Consider the following 19,245-nt stretch of genomic DNA (forward strand, 5'->3'; position numbering starts at 1 on the left):
CGATGGTGCCCCCATATCCGTCAATGACCAAAGTTTGGAGTGAGAGACACAATCGAATGCAGACGATAAATCCACATAGACCATGTACAGGTCTCCTCCTTTGATGGAAACATACTTGTCAATCAGGAGTGAGAGATTTAAGGCCTGTTCAATGGTCCCCAAACCCTGACGAAACCCGTACTGGAGATCTGAGATGATTCTGCCGTCATCTGCCCAATCTTGCAGTAGTTCTAAAATGACTCGACCAGCCACCTTACCAAGGGAGTCTAAAAGAGAGATTGGGCGATAGCAGGTAACCGAGCCCCGATCTCCTTTTTTGAAAATGGGAACTAGTACTGACCTCGACCATGATTCCATTAGGCCTACAATACAAGTTGCGTTTAGGACTCTTGTTAAAAGGGGAGTCCAGAGGTCCATTTGGGCTTTGAACAGGTCGATGGGAACACCATCTGGCCCCGGTGCCTTCCCACATTTACTAAGTTTCAAGGCCTGTACAATTTGGTTCATTGAGAATTTTAAATCAATAGGATAGGGGCTGACAGAGTCATCCCGAAGGATAGAATCCTTGAATGTTGGGTCCTGAGGATTGGGAGGGTCCGGACTGCAAGAGAAAATCTTAGAAAAATGAAGGACGCAGTCCTTCTCCTCTATTGCTACCTCTAACTTTGGGTGATTAGTATTATCTGTTAAAAAGGGAGACTTGTCTACTTGCCAAAAAGCAGCCGAATTTTTATGGGTACAACTTTCATGCAGTTGTTCCCATAATTGGTTTTTTAGTTCTCTTTTCCTTGTTTTCAATGCGAGGTTATATAGCTTCCTTAAGTTTATTACCTCTTGTGGGTTTCTGACCGTCTTTCTCAAAGCAGTTTTTAAATTAGAGTAGGCAACCGTACAGTCATGATTAAACCAGCCCTTTTTCTGTTTGGATTTATGTTTTAATTCAACCCACAAAGCTTCATTAATCGTTTTAATAATTATCTCAAAGTTAGCAATAATTTCTAGGTCTGTTGCGTCTGAAGCAAGACATTTTGTAAAGGAGGAAAAGTCCCTTACTACCACTGACTTTGTTATTTCTGTGGGGTCCACTTTCTTCCATTTCAACGCGTATCCATTTAATCTATTTAAAGCCATGTTATTTTGTGCTAAAATAGAGCTAAGACCGCTCAATGGCTTCTGGGACAATGACATAGAAATACTAATCGGACAATGATCACTTAATGCTATTGGGTGTGTGGTGAACACTGCATCTACTGTCCTTTCTCCATTTGAGACTAAAATATAATCTATAACTGTTTGAAGCCCCCTCCCGTGGAAAGTAGGGGCAAGTGACAAATCTACCTTGTTCAGGTTGTTTGCTAGAACTAAGTCTAGCTCGAACAAGGTTTCATTGAAGAGGTTACCTAGGGTTGAATGCCTAAAATGTGTAATGGGATTCCCAAGTTCGTCTAGAATACCACAGATGTCATTTCTGTCGAATAGGCATGGACCCAAATTAAAATCCCCCCCCAAAATAGCTACCTCTTCCTTGATTGCCTTTCTTGCTTGAGTTAATAATATGGAGCGGATCAGGGCTCCCACATTCAATGCCTCGGCATCGGGCAAATTATTATAAAAATTAACTGTAAGGAAGCTATCCTTGGTGTTAAGACGTATCCTAAGAATCTGAAAATTAGGATCTAGTTTTATGGAGACTACTTCCAGTGTGTTAAGGAGGTTTGAAACGTAAATTGTTAAACCTCCCTTTGCTCTGCCTGAGATGGATGGTTGGGCAGGTGAAAAGTAAGTTTTAAAGCCCTCCAAATGTATCACTTCACATGACCAGGTCTCCTGAAGTGCTATAATGTCGAATTTAGGAATAGAAACCGTCCATTCGTCATTAGTCACTTTGGAAGGTTGACCTGCCACATTCCAGAATAAAACTGCAAGACGCGGGTTTTTCTCTCCCCTTTTATGTCCCACATTATCTAGTAGCAGCCCAGTGTCAGGTTTGGAAATTAGGTCCTGTTCAAAAAAGCTAGGTGAACAAGATTGATTCTGGCCTGCTGTCTTAGCCACAGAATCAGATACTGCGTGCTGCATGTTAATATTTTTTAAGTGCAGGACACATATGTAACCATTGGATGCTGGTTCTATGGTCATTAAAGAAGCCTTAAATAGGCTATCAACAGCAACATTACCTTTGCCCTCAGAATGCAGTCAATCTACTCCCTCCAGGCCTGATAGGGCAGCATATCGATTGTAAACAGGAATAGAATAATCAGCCTGTTGTTGAAAAGTGAACCTAGGTTGGTCACCCTGATTTTGGAATGGGGCCCTAAAACAGTCATCCTGATTATAGGAGATAGGCCCGGTGTAATTGCTCTGGAATGAAAGCAGGGGCATAACATTAGTTACTGGGTCCACTAATCCTCTAGGATAGAAATAGGTCAAATCATATGTGGTCATTGAGTTGCTGCTGTTTGGGGGAAACCAGATTACAATGTGTCTAACAGCTCTAACATCTCTAAAATTTATTATTACAATGTCACCGGTAATATCCTTTGCCCTAACCAAGGAAGACGCCTGACATTTAAAATTTCGCCAGTTATGTGGGGAGGTAGTGGGCGATTCTGTCTGAGCCAAAATATGTTTTTATTTTTCAATTGGTAATTAGCTTCTCTACGACCCTCCTCTAATGGGGGGACTCCTGTAAGGACCACCACATACGGAGCAGCTTCCGGGGGCAGTTCTACTGTGTACCTCTTAAGTGCAGTTGACCTCACAGGGTTTTCAGGACCATTCGGTTTAAGGGGATTTTGTTTTAGAACATTTCTTGAAGGGATAGATTTTCTACCTTCTTGAGCCTCCTTTTCTTTATATTTTGTGTTTGACCCTGTTGTTTTCGGAGAAATTAGTGTCATCGGTTTTGTTTTAGCTAGGTTAGTAGTTGCAATCTCTTTTAGAGCAATGGTATTAGAAGCTAAAACAGAACTTGGGTGGGCTAATATGGGCTTTGTTAGGTCCTTAGTTATCCCTTTAAATTCCCCTATAACGTGTTCCAGATTATCCAATTGTTGGGCTATTCTTTTTAGCCTCTCTACTAGTGGGGATATAAGTGATCTAATTAGCTGTTCTATACTACCCACTAGGTTGATATTGGATAAATCAATTGTTGGAACATGTGGAGGGGTATGTACTGCAGGCGTGGGTGGTACATTAGATGAGAAGCTTTTTGAGTTCCCAAAATTGAATATTTTTTGTGGACCGTTCCCCCTTTTTCTCTTTTTTTTCGGGGGAGGCCCTCGGACATGTGGGGTTTTCTTGCTTTTTGGAACAGACTTTACTTGTGGTAACGGGGTATCCGGCAAAACTTCAGTCTCCGGTATCGAGTTGCAAAAGGAGGCTGAAGCACTTATGGTCCGGACACTAGTTTCAGCTAGACAGTGGGATCTATCCCGCAGAAGTATTGGGATACTATCGCTTAAAGATACATCACAGTCCTCCCTGCCACATTCTGTGCTCGGTACGGGTGAGATAGCTAACTGTAATGGGCCCAAAGACGAAAGCTTATTCTTAATAAGTTCCACTGAGCGTCGTCTTTCGGCCCGTCGCTCTTCAAGTGCAATATCCCTATCAATTTCTGTGGTGACCCTGATGACAAAATTATCGAGTGTACCTCGATTGGCTCCTCCAACCGATAGGGACTTCTCTTTGGGGAGGGATGGCGTCATTGTAATAGTCTCCTAGTCAGTGTAAGAACAATGGAGACCTAGTTCAAGCACAGCTAAAACAATAAGAGTAGTCTTAAACAGCTCACCAAATATGCATTCATAACAAGAAAGAAAAATAAAATACTTTACATAAGATTACGAAGTCCACAGTCGTAGTTATGATCCTAATCATGTATAAAAACATGACTGAAAAGGGGGGAGCCCAGCCCAGCCTTCTTCGGCCTCTGAGGGCCTAAGAGGGCCCGCCCTTTGCCCGGGTTTAGCCCGCGGTGCGTCCCGCGGCGCGTAGGGAGCACAGGTGTTTTGTGCGCCTCTGGGCGGTCAGGTGGGCGGGTTGTGGTGCGCTGGTGGTCCTGGGAAGTGTAGTCCCCCCCGCCCCCGCTCGGCGGCCGCTGGTGTTTCCGGTAAGCGGCGGCGGGGGGGGACAGCAAAGCAGTCAAGGAGCAGAAGTGCCTCACGGACACAAGGCAATCCCCCTGACAGTTCTCGCCAGAAGCCACAGGTAACTAGAACGATGTCCCGCTCCACTGCGGGAGCACAGGTGTTTTGTGCACCTCTGGGCGGTCAGGTGGGCGGGTTGTGGTGCGCTGGTGGTCCTGGGAAGTGTAGCCCACCCCCGCTCGGCGGCCGCTGGTGTTTCCGGTAAGCGGCGGCGGGGGGGGACAGCAAAGCAGTCAAGGAGCAGAAGTGCATCACGGAAACAAGGCAATCCCCCTGACAGTTCTCGCCAGAAGCCACAGGTAACTAGAACGATGTCCCGCTCCACGCGGGAGCACAGGTGTTTTGTGCGCCTCTGGGCTTTCAGGTTGGCGGGTTGTAGTGCGCTGGTGGTCCTGGGAAGTGTAGTCCCCCCCCGCTCAGCGGCCGTTGGTGTTTCCGGTAAGGGGCGGCGGGGGGGACAGCAAAGCAGTCAAGGAGCAGAAGTGCCTCACGGACACAAGGCAATCCCCCTGACAGTTCTCGCCAGAAGCCACAGGTAACTAGAACGAAAAGAAGATCGGTCGTAGGCAAAGTTTACATAGCTGAGACAGGCCGCCTATCTTAGGTTGGTATCACCAGTATGATCTCCACATTGAGATCGATCCCCACGCTGCAGAGCAAGTAATGGTAGTAGACAACTTGACTGAGGAGGACATTCTAGAGGGGACTAAGGAGGTGCTCAGGGAAGAGCTAGGAGACTTGGAAGGGTATGTACATAAAATAGATGTCAGACCAGGGGCTATACCAGTTCAGCATAATGTTATGAGGGTCCCAATCCTGGTGAGAGATGAAGTAAGGAAAATGTTGGATGAAATGTTGGGTAATGGTGTCATAGAACACGTTGAAACTTCAGCTTGGATTTCTCCTGTACTCATCACTGAGGAGGCTGATGGCAAATTACGCTTCAGTGTTGATTTCAAAAGTTTAAATCGGAACATAATTTCCGATACATATTCATTACCTAACATAAATGTGCTGGTTTTACTGTTACAAGGCGGAAAGTAATTTTTCCAAATTGTGTTTCCGGCGTACATTGATTACATGATTATTCTAAACACTTAACAGAATTCATTACAATGGAAGGCACTTTTCAGTTTACCAGGATGCCATTTGGGCTATTCTCAGCTGCAAGTGTTTTTCAAAGGATGGTGTCAGACATTTTCAAAAGTTTAAAGAATGTCTTCTATTTCCAGGATGGCTTCTCAGTTTTGGGGGATAGTGTGAGCACTCACAATGTGGCTTTAAAAAAACACTTGGGAGGCTGTTAGTCTGGACTAACATTATGCAGGGGAAATGTGCATTCTTGGTTACTGAGGTGGAATATTTCGGCCACACTATTTCTCTTCAAGGCGTGAAACCCCAAAACGATTTACTTGCCTCAATAAGATTGGCTCCAGTCCCTTGCAATAAAGACCAGTTGCGTTCATTTCTAGGTCTAATCAATTATTACTTAAAGTGTGTAAAAACATTTTGCAAGTAAAACTGAACTATTGAAAGTGCTTATGAGGAAGGGTGCAAGCTTGTCATGGGGACCAGGGCAACAGAAGTGTTTTGAGTAAATAAAAGAGGAGATTTGTGGTGCAGGCATTTGTGTTCCCTTCAATGTTAATAGTAACACTATTGTGATGGTGGATGAAAGTGACACAGGCATTGGAGCAGTATTGCCTCAAAATGTGGGTTCATCAGAGAAAACTGACTTTTGCTTTGCGCACCCTGACTGCTGTTGAGCGACACTACTCTATTATAGAGTAGGAGTCCTTAGCAGCGGCTTGGGATGTAGAATATTTTAGAACATTAATGTGTGAGAATGCAAAATTATTCTTTGCACTTATCACAAGCCTCTGTTAAAAATGTCACCAGGTGGGGCGGGAAAAGGGTTTGTCAGATTGGCTCTGTTGGCATCCAGATTGCAGGAATCCAATTTTCGGATGGAATTCAAACCTGGCTGGAGGAATGTGCAAGCAGATTGTCACATTTCCCCTTGGATTGGATGAGTGTGGAGTAGGTAGGAGTGACCAAGTGTGCAAGGGAAGGGGCCACTGCCAGTGTGGAAGATGTGGTCCGGTGGAGTCGTGTCACAGTCTGTAAAGACGAATGTGTGGTTGGCATGGAGCAGGATGAGGTTTTAAAAGCAGTGTTAAATCTCATTCTCAAAGGTGGGAGAAGGGAGAGCTCTTTTCCCAACACTGTGAGGCCATTTAATGGGATAATTGTTATGCAGGGAGATACAATTGTGTCTCCATTTGGCATCCGCAGGAGATTATTTGACAGCCTATGAAGGACACTTGGGGAAGACAGTAACAAAGAGGAGGTTGAGATGCGAATGTTGGCGGCCAGGAATGGATAGTGAGATGGTTGATAGGTGTAGTAAATGCGGTGAGTGTCAGAAGAGGTTGAAGGTGGGAACACAAGTTGTAGCTAGGTCAATTCATGATCCTGGACAGGTGTGGCATAGCGTGTGTCTCAATTTCATTGGTCCCATGGCCGGAGTCGAGCATAACAAGAGATTAGGTATTGTTCTAATAGATGTACATTCAAGGTGGTTTATTTTACATTAGTTACCTGAAATTACTACCAGAGTTACTATAAAGGTTTTCCGTAAAATATTTAGAAAGTATGGCTATCTGGCTGTACTTATAACAGACAATGGCACACAGTTGACTTCTGGAGAGATGAGAGAGTTCTTATGTTTCTGTGGAATCCAGCACTCCCGCTCTGTGCTTTATAATTGACAAGCCAATGAAATCATGAAGAGAGTAAATCGCATGGCTATGAGTGCAATTGAGTTGGCTTTATCCAATAACTTGGATGTCGAGGAAGCCATTTGTGACTTGGTGTGGGATTATCGTACCACTGAGACTGCTTCTACCAACATGGTGCTTTTTGTTGCTATGAGAGGTAGAAAACCTTCAACCAAGCTATTATCTTCTTGGATAAGAGAGTTAGTTGAGGGGAAAGGAGAGAATGTCAGTAACGAGAGAGTTTCACCCCGTGTTCCTGGCGATTGTAAGAGTCTGTCGAGCATTCACAAAGGGGATTGGATTAAAGTTAGGTCTGGACATTTGCAGAGTCATTTGAGCAAGTTTTGTGGTCCTTTTCAAGTGAAGGAGGTTCATCAGTGGCAGTGGTGTTGGTCAATGGGGAAAGATGGAATTCACAGAGGGTGGCTAAATATTGTCCAAGGGACAAGTCATCCAGGAGGAGTGAAGAAAGAGGTTTGTGTTCTTGGTTACATGTTAACGCAGGATCAGGCGCGGTTCGTCCATTGGGGCGTGGGGGCGTAGCCCCCCCTGCCCGACGCCGCACGCAGCTCCCTCATGACAATCATGTCAATGAATCAACATGATGTCAGACCGCCGGGCGGGCGTCATGTTGATTCATTGACATAATTGTACGGACGGCAAACACAAGTACGCATGCGTGGGGACGGAGGGTGAATTTTTACCCGTGCCCACGCATGCGCACTTGTGTTTTGGTGGCATTGCGCATGCCCATCAGGAGCCCTAATGGGCGTGCTGCGGGCGAGAGGGTACCTGTGCCCCTGGCGCCAGGATTTGCCAGGGGCGCTGTGAGCCTGTGACGTGTGCGGGACCGGCAGCAAGGTAAAAGTGTGTGTTTTTCGGTGTTCCAGTAAACTAGCTTGCACAAATGACTTGAGATAGTACAGTGTGTTAATGATGTATGGATGCAGGATGGGTGGGTGGATGGATGGATGGGTGGATGCATGAATGATGTATGGATGGATGCATGCATGAATGATGTATGGATGGATGCATGCATGATGGGTGGATGCATGATGGATGGATGGGTGGATGCATGCATGAATGAATGATGTATGGATGCTGGGTGGATGGATGGGTGGATGCATGAATGATGTATGGATGGATGCATGGATGCATGCATGATGGGTGGATGCATGATGGGTGGACGCATGATGGATGGATGGATGGATGCATGAATGATGTATGGATGGATGGATGGATGCATGCATGGATGCATGCATGATGGGTGGATGCATGATGGATGGATGGGTGGATGGAAGGATGGATGGGTGGGTGCATGAATGAATGATGTATGGATGCAGGATGGGTGGGTGGATGTATGGGTGGATGTATGAATGATGTATGGATGCATGCATGCATGATGGATGGATGCATGATGGATGGATGGGTGGATGCATGAATGAATGATGTATGGATGCAGGGTGGGTGGGTGGATGGATGGATGGGTGGATGCATGAATGATGTATGGAAGGATGCATGGATGCATGCATGATGGGTGGATGCATGATGGATGGATGCATGAATGATGTATGTATGGATGGATGGATGGATGCATGGATGCATGCATGATGGGTGGATGCATGATGGATGGATGGATGGGTGGATGGATGGGTGCATGAATGAATGATGTATGGATGCAGGATGGGTGGGTGGGTGGATGTATGGGTGGATGTATGAATGATGTATGGATGCATGCATGCATGATAGGTGGATGCATGATGGGTGGATGCATGAATGAATGATGTATGGATGCAGGGTGGGTGTGTGGATGGATGGATGGGTGGATGCATGAATGATGGATGGATGGATGGATGGATGGATGCATGCATGTTGGGTGGGTGCATGATGGATGGATGGATGGGTGGATGGATGGATGGATGGATGCATGAATGATGTATGTATGGATGCATGCATGCATGATGGGTGGATGCATGATGGATGGATGGGTGGATGCATGAATGGTGTATGGATGGACGGATGGATGCATGGATGCATGCATGTTGGGTGGATGCATGATGGATGGGTGGATGGATGGATTGGTGGGTGCATGAATGAATGATGTATGGATGCAGGATGGGTGGGTGGATGGATGGATGGGTGGATGGATGCATGCATGCATGAATGATGTATGGATGGATGCATGGATGCATGCATGATGGGTGGATGTATGATGGGTGGATGGATGCATGAATGATGTATGGATGGATGCAAGGTGGTTCCGGCTCACTCGCTGCGATCGATCGCTGCGGTGCAATATGCAAATTAGTTTACGCCCTCCACTTTCAAATGTCACCAGCCGCCCCTGCGCAGGATCACCAGTTAAGTAATCCTCGCGTGAGTGAATGTTTGAGAGTTGCGGGTACCGGATGGTGATAATCTGGGCAATTATCGGAGCTTTAATGTTAGTGATCAGTGTGGACCTTGTGTCAAAATACACAATATTATCCGAAACCTCTGCAAGTTAGGAGGCCTCAAAAGTACTTGCAAGATTTTGTGGTGGAGTAGTCTATTCCTTGCTGTCTTTATTTTGTCATGTACCAATGGTGAAAGTATCCTAATCAGAGTTGTATTGTTGCTTAATTGATTTTGGGGTTTCACAACATTTACTTACAAGTGTGTAAACTTTATTTAGCATACGCCATACAATTTTGGTTTGTTTGTTTTTCTTGCATTGCATTGCTATATTCATGTTTGCTATTTTCTTTTCCTTACATGGCATGCCTTTGTCTTATTCTATCTCCTGCATTTGTTATTCCTTTTATTTTGAAAACCCTTACAAGATTATAACCTTATCTTCTGTGTTGAGGGAAGGGGGTATGTTGTAATCTTGCCTGTACAGTTGTGATATCGACCTGTAGAACCTTTTATGTATGGAGGTTCTATCGTCATGGTGCTGTCCTCGCACCTCAGTAGCTTTGTCAGTTGTCGCTGGCTGTCGAGAAGAGCCCCACGGTCTTCATGTGTTCTTATTGAGTAAACCACTGATAATGACCACATCAGCCTCCGTGCGAGTTACTATACATCCCTTGTATGATCTTAATACTTCCCTTATCCCAGGTGTGTGTGTTTGATCCTCCTGGCCTTGGACTCTATTGAAGATCGATTCCAGATTACATTTCCTTGTTTAGCCAACCTCCTTGTCTGATAGGGAAATGGAGGCTTTAGTTTCCAAGTGGAGGCCAATCTTCACCCGCCTCCCTTCCCTTGGTGTCTTGATGCCAGTGGCTTCTGCAGAACAGGTCCCCGCTGACAGCTTGTAGGAGGAACCTGCACAGTGAATTACCTGCAGGTGAAATGGCAAAGTGCAAAAAGGAAAGAGGGCTAGGTCCTGCTTCAATTATAAGAGTTGGGGTGAAGAAGCAGCAAAATCATTGGTAAAAGGCGATCTCTCACTTAAAAATAATCCTCGTATGGACCGCAAGCAGTATAGCTTTAGTAATGTAGGTAACTTAAACTCTTTCGATATAGGTGCCTACTATCCCGGTTAAATGTCTGAAAAGTCAAAGGAAACGGTTTGCACAATGCCTTCAGCTTGTTCCGCATCCCATTTCAGTGTATGATGTCGATGTACAGAGAAAGGTTTGAAATTGCACTGTCTGGGTGGAAACATTTTAAGGATACATATTAACCAATCAGAAACGGGATATTCTGCTGTCTGAGTGCTAAGGCAGCAGTAGTATGTAATAAAAACTTCACAAAATGCCAATTTAACATGCAACAATCCTACATTTTTGTGGAATTTTGCTGGTGGTTATTTAACAAGAAAATAACTTGAAAAGTGCATACACCGTGGGGACTAAATAAGAATATTTGTAATTGTCATTGCATGCTCTGAGTGAAATACCTTTAGATGAGATCCATTGGCATGTAATATTTGTGTGGGTGCGCCCCCTCCCCCCACCTTCAGGATTACCATCACTGCTATACATTTGATTTGCTTCTTGGTTTGTCGTTCCTGTTGCTGCTGAGCTGTGCAAAGAGGGGCAAATGTAAGGGTTGTGCCAGGAGAAGCATTTGTGTTTTTAGGACGTATGCATTCAAGTTTTAAAAATATATACATTTGTTTTTACATAGATGCATTAACCTTGGAAATTCTTCCACTAAAGCCTAAATTGCAGACTTCAGACCGAAATAGGCATTCGGAAACTGCAACCCCGCCCACATTTGAAAAAACTGAATTTCTTTTCAAAAGGTCTCCGCCTCAAGCGAAAGTTGTATGCGACATAACCAAGTAAGACAAAACCAGTTGAATTTTAAAATGAACTAATTAACATGAATATTTGGTGGCAGGTTGCAGGTGTTTTTCCAGGTGATTGATGTGTGTGCACTGTTGTGTTTTTCAAGAGTCGGCAGACACCTTTGCATTGCAAATGCTTTTGCGTGTGCCTGTGCTGTGCAGAATTGCTCGTTGTTCTTGACTTCCTTGTGTTTGGCGTTGCCTGCTCTGTTCGATCTGCTTCACGTGATGGCTCTTCCTTGTCCTTGCTGACTTGTCATGCACTTGCCCTCCTTCTGTTTTCTAACTCGCAGGTGTAAAGTGTTCTCAGTTGGCACCCAGACAGATGCGGGGCTTCCAGCCATCACCACAATGGCTTCTCAATGTGCAGAGGTGAGTTTGGATCTTCTTGACTAACAGGTTGAACCATGTTACAGCATCGTTAAGTCCTGCTACTCACTGGGTAGAAAAGGAGCAGGTGAATAAATGCCCCTGCTCATCACTGCACCTGCTGTTCATCATGAGATGTATTGAGCTGGGGTGAAGCATCCAAGAACCGTTCCTTTGCCCACCCCAATCCGATGCGCTAAGTAAGTAGAAATCTAATGCATACATAACTGCTTGCTTGGTATCACCAAAGTGAACTGTGTGCGCTACTTCATCAACAGATGGACCATGACAAGTACCCCTCTGAGACCCCTGTCACTGAGTTGCCTGCATACATTCTTTCAGCTCACTGCCCCTCCACATCTTTAGGTAAACACTAAGTGATGGGATGTCTCATGCTGCTCTGTCAGCATGACTGCTCCTCAACGTCGGCCCTCCAACACTCCAGAAATGTGATTGGCCGGGGATCTCTTCCTTCTTTCTTCATGGAGAACTTGTGGCCCAGTGTTTACCTAAACGTCCCCTTCTTGGTTTGACCAGTTCCTAAGTACCTGCCTGTTGGTGCCCAGGTCTGCAATTCTGCTTTAATTATAGGGCACTAACTTTTACGCCACTTGGCCTCTGACCTCCGATTTAGTGTTTTCATTACTTTGAGCTCCGTGGACAGCCATGGAGAATTGTGAGATTGGGCACGAGTCTTGCGAAGAGCAGTTGTTTGAGTAAACAAGCCTTTCATCTCCACAGTGATGAAAAGCCACACTCAGTGCATCTGCTCTACCGCTGAGGACAAGGAGGGTACAGTATGGCTGTTTCAGCTGCTCCCCTTGATGCGAAGGTAGGCCGTGTTCATGATTGGAAAATTAGTGGAGGGCAACGATGGAACATCTTGAAGGTTCAGAGAGAAGTAAATAAAGAAATGATGAGGCGAAGAGCAGGAATGTAGTACTGAAGCATAGATGCTGTGTAGCTTTAAAGATGCTTTCAGATGTGGGTACGAGCGTGTACAATATCGACAAACTGCTATCTGGTAAGTCTTGGGTAAAAACTCCACAGCATGAGAGAAGGGACCCGGGAAACAAGCCAGATGCGTGCGAGCGTGTCAACGCGAGAAGACTGGTGCTCCTGTGGCGTCACATAAAATGATGACGCTGCTCTCCAGAATGTGGTGGGGGCCTCTAAGGCTCCCATAGCACCTAGAAATGCTTAGTCGTTACCTTATGTGGGAGACCCCGCTAAAACTTGATCACGGCTGCCAGCTGCAATCGTACAAGGAGGAGACCTCACCCACCCGTTACTCTCCTCTTCCCTTTCCCTTCTCTTGCACCCTTTCTTTAAACGCACCTAATAAACAGTACTTTTATAATCGACGTGGGAAATGCTTAGGGACAGCGTGGTTGGTGGTATATAGCACTATGTCAAGGATTGCCCACGCGCACGTCATTCAAACTACAACCTCCGGGAGTCCCGCGTATCAACACAAATTGCAATACCTCGTATCCACTTTTTTGATTACTTGTAAATTATGTCGTTTAGCATTATTTTTGTAAAAATGGAGCCTGCCTTGACTAACACTGGTGCAGCTTAATGGCGCAAATAGAAAATGATAAATTGCACCATAACAGGTAAGTCACAGGAAACCTAAAAACTCAAGGGAATTTAAAGTTAAACGGTTATGTCTTGTGCCTGGGATACCGGGCACAGGCATTTCCGATGTCCATTCTTGAAGCCTGGGTGAACTATCGCGTCCTCCCGAGGGTGCATCAGAGCACTGTCGTGTCGGCGGAAGGCGCCGGGTTTAGAGTTCTCTCAGCCAGGCCCAGGCGGAGCTGACAGGCACGTGGGGGGTCATGTGGCTCACACACGGTGGTCAAGTAGCTCACACACGGTGGTCATGTGGCTCTCACAGGGTTTAAGTAAAGTATTGATAACTCACGCCCCTCATCACCCTTACCCTTCTACCTGTGTACATACATTATGTGGTGTTGCTTTCTTCACTCGGCTGCTTTGCCTTTCAAAGTGACCTTTCAGACCATCGTCCGAAAAGCATCATCTTATTCTTGTCAGTGCTAATTTAGTTAGATTGAAGATGAGGAAATAAGGTATTACATTCTCAACGATCACATAGTGGAATGTGACTGACCCGCTGCTATCATTTGTTTTTTAAGAAAGCAAAGCAAAGATAAACATGTAAAAAATGTGCCAGTATTTCTGGAAACGCTTCTGAAAGTAGTAGGGCTGGTTTAAGAGGCCTGGACAGCATCATTCATCACGGCTGAACGGGTTTCTCTTTTGGCAGAATGCATTGATGCGTTCCATAAACTTCAGCGCAGGACCCCAGCGCGTGCAGGGCCTTCGTGGGCGGAAGCTGCCAGCCCCTGGGCTCGTGCCGGTTTTGCATAGAGTACCGTCTCCCTCGAAACCAGGTGTGCTTTTAGCAGGTGGCTAGGGAAATGTGTCAAAGTCAGGGTCAGAGAGGATTTGAATATTGTGGGACAGGAAGAGTTCAGAACATTGCTTGCTTCGCAGACACAGACTGTGCTTTGAATACTTTGACACAATGCGCAGTGAGTATTTCTTGTTGCAATGTATCCAGTTTTGATTCATGTCGGTGAAAAGTTGTATTATTTTATTGAGTGATTTGACTTTCTTCCATAGCGGGATTTATATCTGGATCATTTGGGCGTGCCTTTTTTGTATTCTGTTTAGGTCGGTGCCCCGAAACATCCTAAAGTGACATGCAGCGCTTTGCAAAATGGGTCCCTCAATTATTTATGCATTCACTTTCGTCGTTTGTATGGCAGGTTCGGCTCTATTCAGTTTGCTTGCTGATTTTCTGGACTTTCTTTTGTATATTTATTATTTCACTTCACTGAATTTGGTTTGGGCGTTGTTTTCGATTTTGCTTTTTTATTATTTTTAATTGAGTGGAAGCTGCCATTGGCAGATTTGAACGTAGAGTTTGCAGTGCAGATGTATCTTCATGTGTAGTGTGCATCCATTGTGCTTTTACAATATAGATTTGTTTTTCATTCGACACTACTGACATAGAATTAATCGATACTACTGACATAGAAATCACGTTCTGCTCAGTAACAATGCCTTTTGGACGCTGCCTTTTAAAAATGCTATTTTAATACCGTCTTACACGTGTTCATCCTTGTGTTTATTTCAAGTTTTCGCAGAGTTTGAAGACGTAGTTTTCTCCTCCAATCTTATTTCATTCTCCTTTATAGCGCTAGAATGTGTCCCATAACGGCCTTGCAGCGCTGAAAAGTGCTACGTTTTACTACAGGAACATTTTGTCTTCAAGTCTTATGTAGTGCTCTATCGCCAGGTATGCAGCTAGATGCTATTTCTTGGGTCGCTATCCCAAAGATTAACTAGAAGTTAACTGAAGTTGCCCGCTGCTTCAGGATCCTGATCGAAAGCCACCAATGCAGGCATTGGTTCTGGCAAACTCAAAGCTGGTAAATTTGGGTAATTTAATGGGATACTAACAAAAACGTGTTTCTGTAGGTTTCAGTAGAGCTTTCACACTTAAACAGTTTGCTGCAAAATGAACACAGTGTTCAATGTGGTAAAATGCATTTTAAGATACTGTTGAAATTTGCAATAAAATAGAATCTACTAAAATTTAAATGTATTCTTTACATTAAGATTCCAATTCAAGCTAGTAATGCTGCACTTTGGAATTTTAAGACCAGGACAGGGCAAAGTAAACGATTTGACTGTAAATAAATAACCTGGCTCCCACGTATTGTTTCTCGGGATGTGAGTCATGTAGTATTGTTTGCAATTTCGTTCTCTTCCGACCTTATTGTGAACTGCTGGTGTGAACATTTTTAATTTGAAGTGGTGGTTAATGTTGATGTGAAAAGTTTTTTTGATAAGGCAATTTCATTTCCTCCAGTAATGAGGGAAAAAATTAAAGACTAGCTAAAAGTGCAAAGCATGTTCTATGATGATTCAAGATGGCAGACGAGAATCTCCTTATCAAGGACCTACATGCAATATGCTTTATTTGGGAGTCCCCTCACTGTGTATCAAAAAGCTGCTGTGCTATTTTTTCGCAGGGACTAATTGAATGCCTTGTATTACATCATTGTCGCCCAGGCAATGTGGGACAGATTCAGACAAATGTCTAATTGTACATATCGTACAGTTATGGCCACGAGTTATGTACACTTATGCATATTTGCTCATTCACAAAACTTAATGTGGCAAACCTAAAACATTAACAAAAATCAGATTTGAGTACACCTACTCTTTTATTTATTGGATTTTGTAGCATAAAAACTACCCTGGAACATCAGAGTGCCTTACACAGAATAGGTTTAGAAAACCTGTGAACAATGGCAATACATAGCATGAATAATGCGAAAGCGAATATAATAAAACACTAGCAGTATAATACATTGGGGATAGGTATCTAAGAGCGATAACACATGAGCAATATAATGCCTTATGGATAGGCATCTAAGAGCAATACAACATGAGCAGTACAATACATTAGGGATAGGCATCAAACAGTAATACAACACGAGCACTATAATGCATTAGGGCTGCATTAGGGCTAAGCATCTAATGGCAAGGAGCTAGGCAGTTACTGAATTGGTGAGGACCATAGAACTAATACAGTCGGCCAATCGATATATGACGAACAGAAAAAAAAATCATTCAGTAAAACCAGTATGCGTAATGCTCGACTAGTATAAGGTGATTCAAAGTGCATCTTACTTCTGATAGGGATGTCACCCTTAGAACAACTGTCTGCCAGTAAAGTTTTAATTTCATCAGTAGTGGGAGGAGGAATCCTTCTGTGAGGGCAGCGTGGATGGTTGTGTATGGGGGTGGAGTGCATATTGGTGCATCTGTTCATTTCTAGAGATTTTACCCAGCTATTTAAGTTGTTACGAGTCAAATAATTTGAGGCTAAATAGTTGGTGTTTCTGCATGTGAGCCGGGCAACTGCGACAGATTCTAAATTGTTTATTTGGAAATGAAGACATTGGCTATATTGATGAATAGTTGCTCTCTGTCACAGGTACAGTTGCAGTTGAGCTTGGTGAATGTGGGACAAATTATAAGATGGAGTACACCGATTTATTGCAATCATGACAGGAGACTTGTGTTGGGATTGTAGGAAAGGGAGAAGGTGCCTGGTTGGGTTAGTAGAACATAAGGGGACACGTCCTGCTGCATTAAAGGTAGGCGTTGAAGCTCCAGGATTGAGGAAAGGCCTGAGTCAATGAGATGGGCTTCTATGAACTTTACCTGACTTATGGGAAGAGGGGGAGAAATGTGAACTGAGTGGAGTCGGGGATGGATTGAATGTTGTTGAAGATCGTGGATGGGCAAGTCTGGAGGTACAGGTAGACATAAGTATCAGAACTTGGAGAACTCTGATTATCTGGAGAATCATTCCAATAGGGATTGGATAGGGGTATAAAACAGACTGAGAGTGGGACTGAGAGTGGGAGTGAGGGGGTGTACTGAGGAAAAGAGCAGGAGGGTTAAAGGCATGGCCAGTGAAGACGAATTGAGAGGAGGATGGGCTAGCCAGGGTATGGTGATTCAAGAATGAACTCCAGCCCAGCAGAAAGGAAGTGGATGGAGAAGGCCTCCGAGGTCTAGGAGGGATATGTAGTCTGAGCTCTCTGAGAGACTGGAGGAGCATAGGGATGTGAAGATCACATTTTTCAAAGTTCTCATCTGAGGCTTCTACCATTGTTTTCCCGTTGTCCTAAATGGAGTTAGATGAGCTTTGCTAAGTGAGGGTGGGATGGAAGAGAGTTTCTCTCTCTAAGAAATTTTGTAATTACGAGAGAAGTTTAGAGCTCTACCAAAGAGAACCAACCACCGGGAAGAGTGATGAGAGAAAAACGCGAGGTGTCATTTTAGGCATAGTATCTCTAAATAAGCAGTTCGTCAGAAAGCACAGTAACGCCATAAACTTGTGCCTGAGCGAACTGTGCTGTTGCAACATCCAGAAGTTCTGTGTGAGCAGACTTTGCCTCTGTGACGTATTGAATCTGTGCTCATGCAGACGGTGCCATTGTGAAGTTGTGCCTGAGCAGACTGTGCCACTGCATCATAAGAAAGTTGTGCCCAAGGGGACTGTGCCACAATGATATTGACTGATTCTTTGCACTTTTTACGACCCTCAGCGCAGTTTTCACGTTCTACCACTGTTCAAAGATCGACAGTTTGTTCAAGTGAGGCTGGCTTTGACCTATCTTCAAATGCTATCTTCTCCCACAGTTTGCTTGAGGGTTGCAAGCTTTTTATTAGCGGCCATCAGATACAGGAAAAGCTTGCCGGCCCTAGAGTCAGTGTGTCCGGTTACTTAATGCGTACTTCACGAGATAGATTCAATGTACTCTGGTCATTTATATATTGCTTGTTTGTACCTTTATATTGCTGCTCTGTTGGTACACCTATAGGTGCTCAATGAATTTGTAAATTGGGATACCTTTTTTATCTGTTCTGCATATAGTATTTTTAGAATATAATTTTTAAATGTTTTTTAAGGTTTTAAGTACCAATGTCTTGTAATGAATTGTGCTTTTATGACTCTTAGCTGTCGAATAAAGTATCTTTTGACTTGTGTTGATATTGACTGTGCCCAAGCTGACAGTCGCAGTCAACGCAAACTGTACCTGAGTGTACTGTGTCGCTTTCTCAGCACAACATGCCATGATGGGGTTGTGGTCCCAGAATAAGATTCCCTCAAAGCTACTCTGTATACCTTGATCCCACATCCTCAACTCACCAAAACCCCAAAGTGAGCTTACAAACAATCAGAGACATGCCATGATGTCAGAGATTGCAAACTTCTACCAGGGTCGTAACCCGAGCGCAGGAGCATCCAAAGCTGACACTTCTCGGATGACAGAAGGAGCCACATATGTGCCTGGGGTCCCTCCTGGCCACACCCAAAGAATGGGCACAACTCTGCTGTAGTGAGATTAGAACAATGGGAGACAACTAGAATAAGTGAGTGCAGGACCTAAGAGGGGTGTTGCACTGTGCCTGTAATTGATACCTGTCCAAGACAGTCACAGAACTCGAAACCTGGTGAAGGGGATAGCGATGGTAGGAGCAGGAGGGGGAATACATGCCCAAGTGCCATTGCTCCACGACATTGAAGAGTTCATATATTTTGCCTGTCATGTGTTGTATTGACATTTCTGTGTATATTAAAGTACTTTCTTTAAAAAAGGCAAACACTGGCTTAGATAATCCCTGTTTTTGCTGCTTGGTGACAAGAGTTTTGAAGTTGAAGCACCGCCCTCCCCTCCACGTAACCTCCCTGACCACCCTGCAGCTTCTCGCCATCACTATCGCTGAAAGTAAGTTGATGAAGGGGTTGCACTTGTCCCAGTTTGCAGAGCCATAACAGGAAGGATCCTAGGGTTTTAGTCAAATGGCCCGAGCCCAGTGCTTTAAATGGGCCGTGACTGTGTGGTACTGAGTACCGGCACTTATATTATTTTGAGAGGGAGAATACCTGCACTTTTCTAGAGTGGCGTGATACTTTTAATTGGATTGGCACTTCTGTGAAACAAGCAGGTACTGTGTTAAAGGGTACCTTCACTTCTGGTTTTCCATTTCAAGCCCTGCCCGAGACCCCATTGCGGGGTACGAGTAGCCCCTGTTTGCTTCCTTC

At 44.5% G+C, this 19,245-nt stretch overlaps 1 protein-coding gene across 5 annotated transcripts in view; it reads left to right on the forward strand.

Annotated features, from left to right (window-relative positions):
* The window catches only part of IRAG2 (inositol 1,4,5-triphosphate receptor associated 2), a 1,168,119-nt gene that overhangs the window by 763,314 nt on the left and 385,560 nt on the right, over positions 1-19,245 (forward strand). For all 5 annotated transcript variants that reach the window (XM_078674100.1, XM_078674103.1, XM_078674104.1 and 2 more), the window contains 2 exons: positions 11,048-11,204; positions 11,504-11,582. In XM_078674100.1, coding sequence (XP_078530226.1) covers positions 11,048-11,204; positions 11,504-11,582 — 236 coding nt within the window. The remainder of the gene's footprint in view (positions 1-11,047; positions 11,205-11,503; positions 11,583-19,245) is intronic.

Source organism: Lissotriton helveticus, chromosome 1_1 (assembly GCF_964261635.1).
Source record: "Lissotriton helveticus chromosome 1_1, aLisHel1.1, whole genome shotgun sequence".
NCBI classification, from domain to species: Eukaryota; Metazoa; Chordata; class Amphibia; order Caudata; family Salamandridae; genus Lissotriton; species Lissotriton helveticus.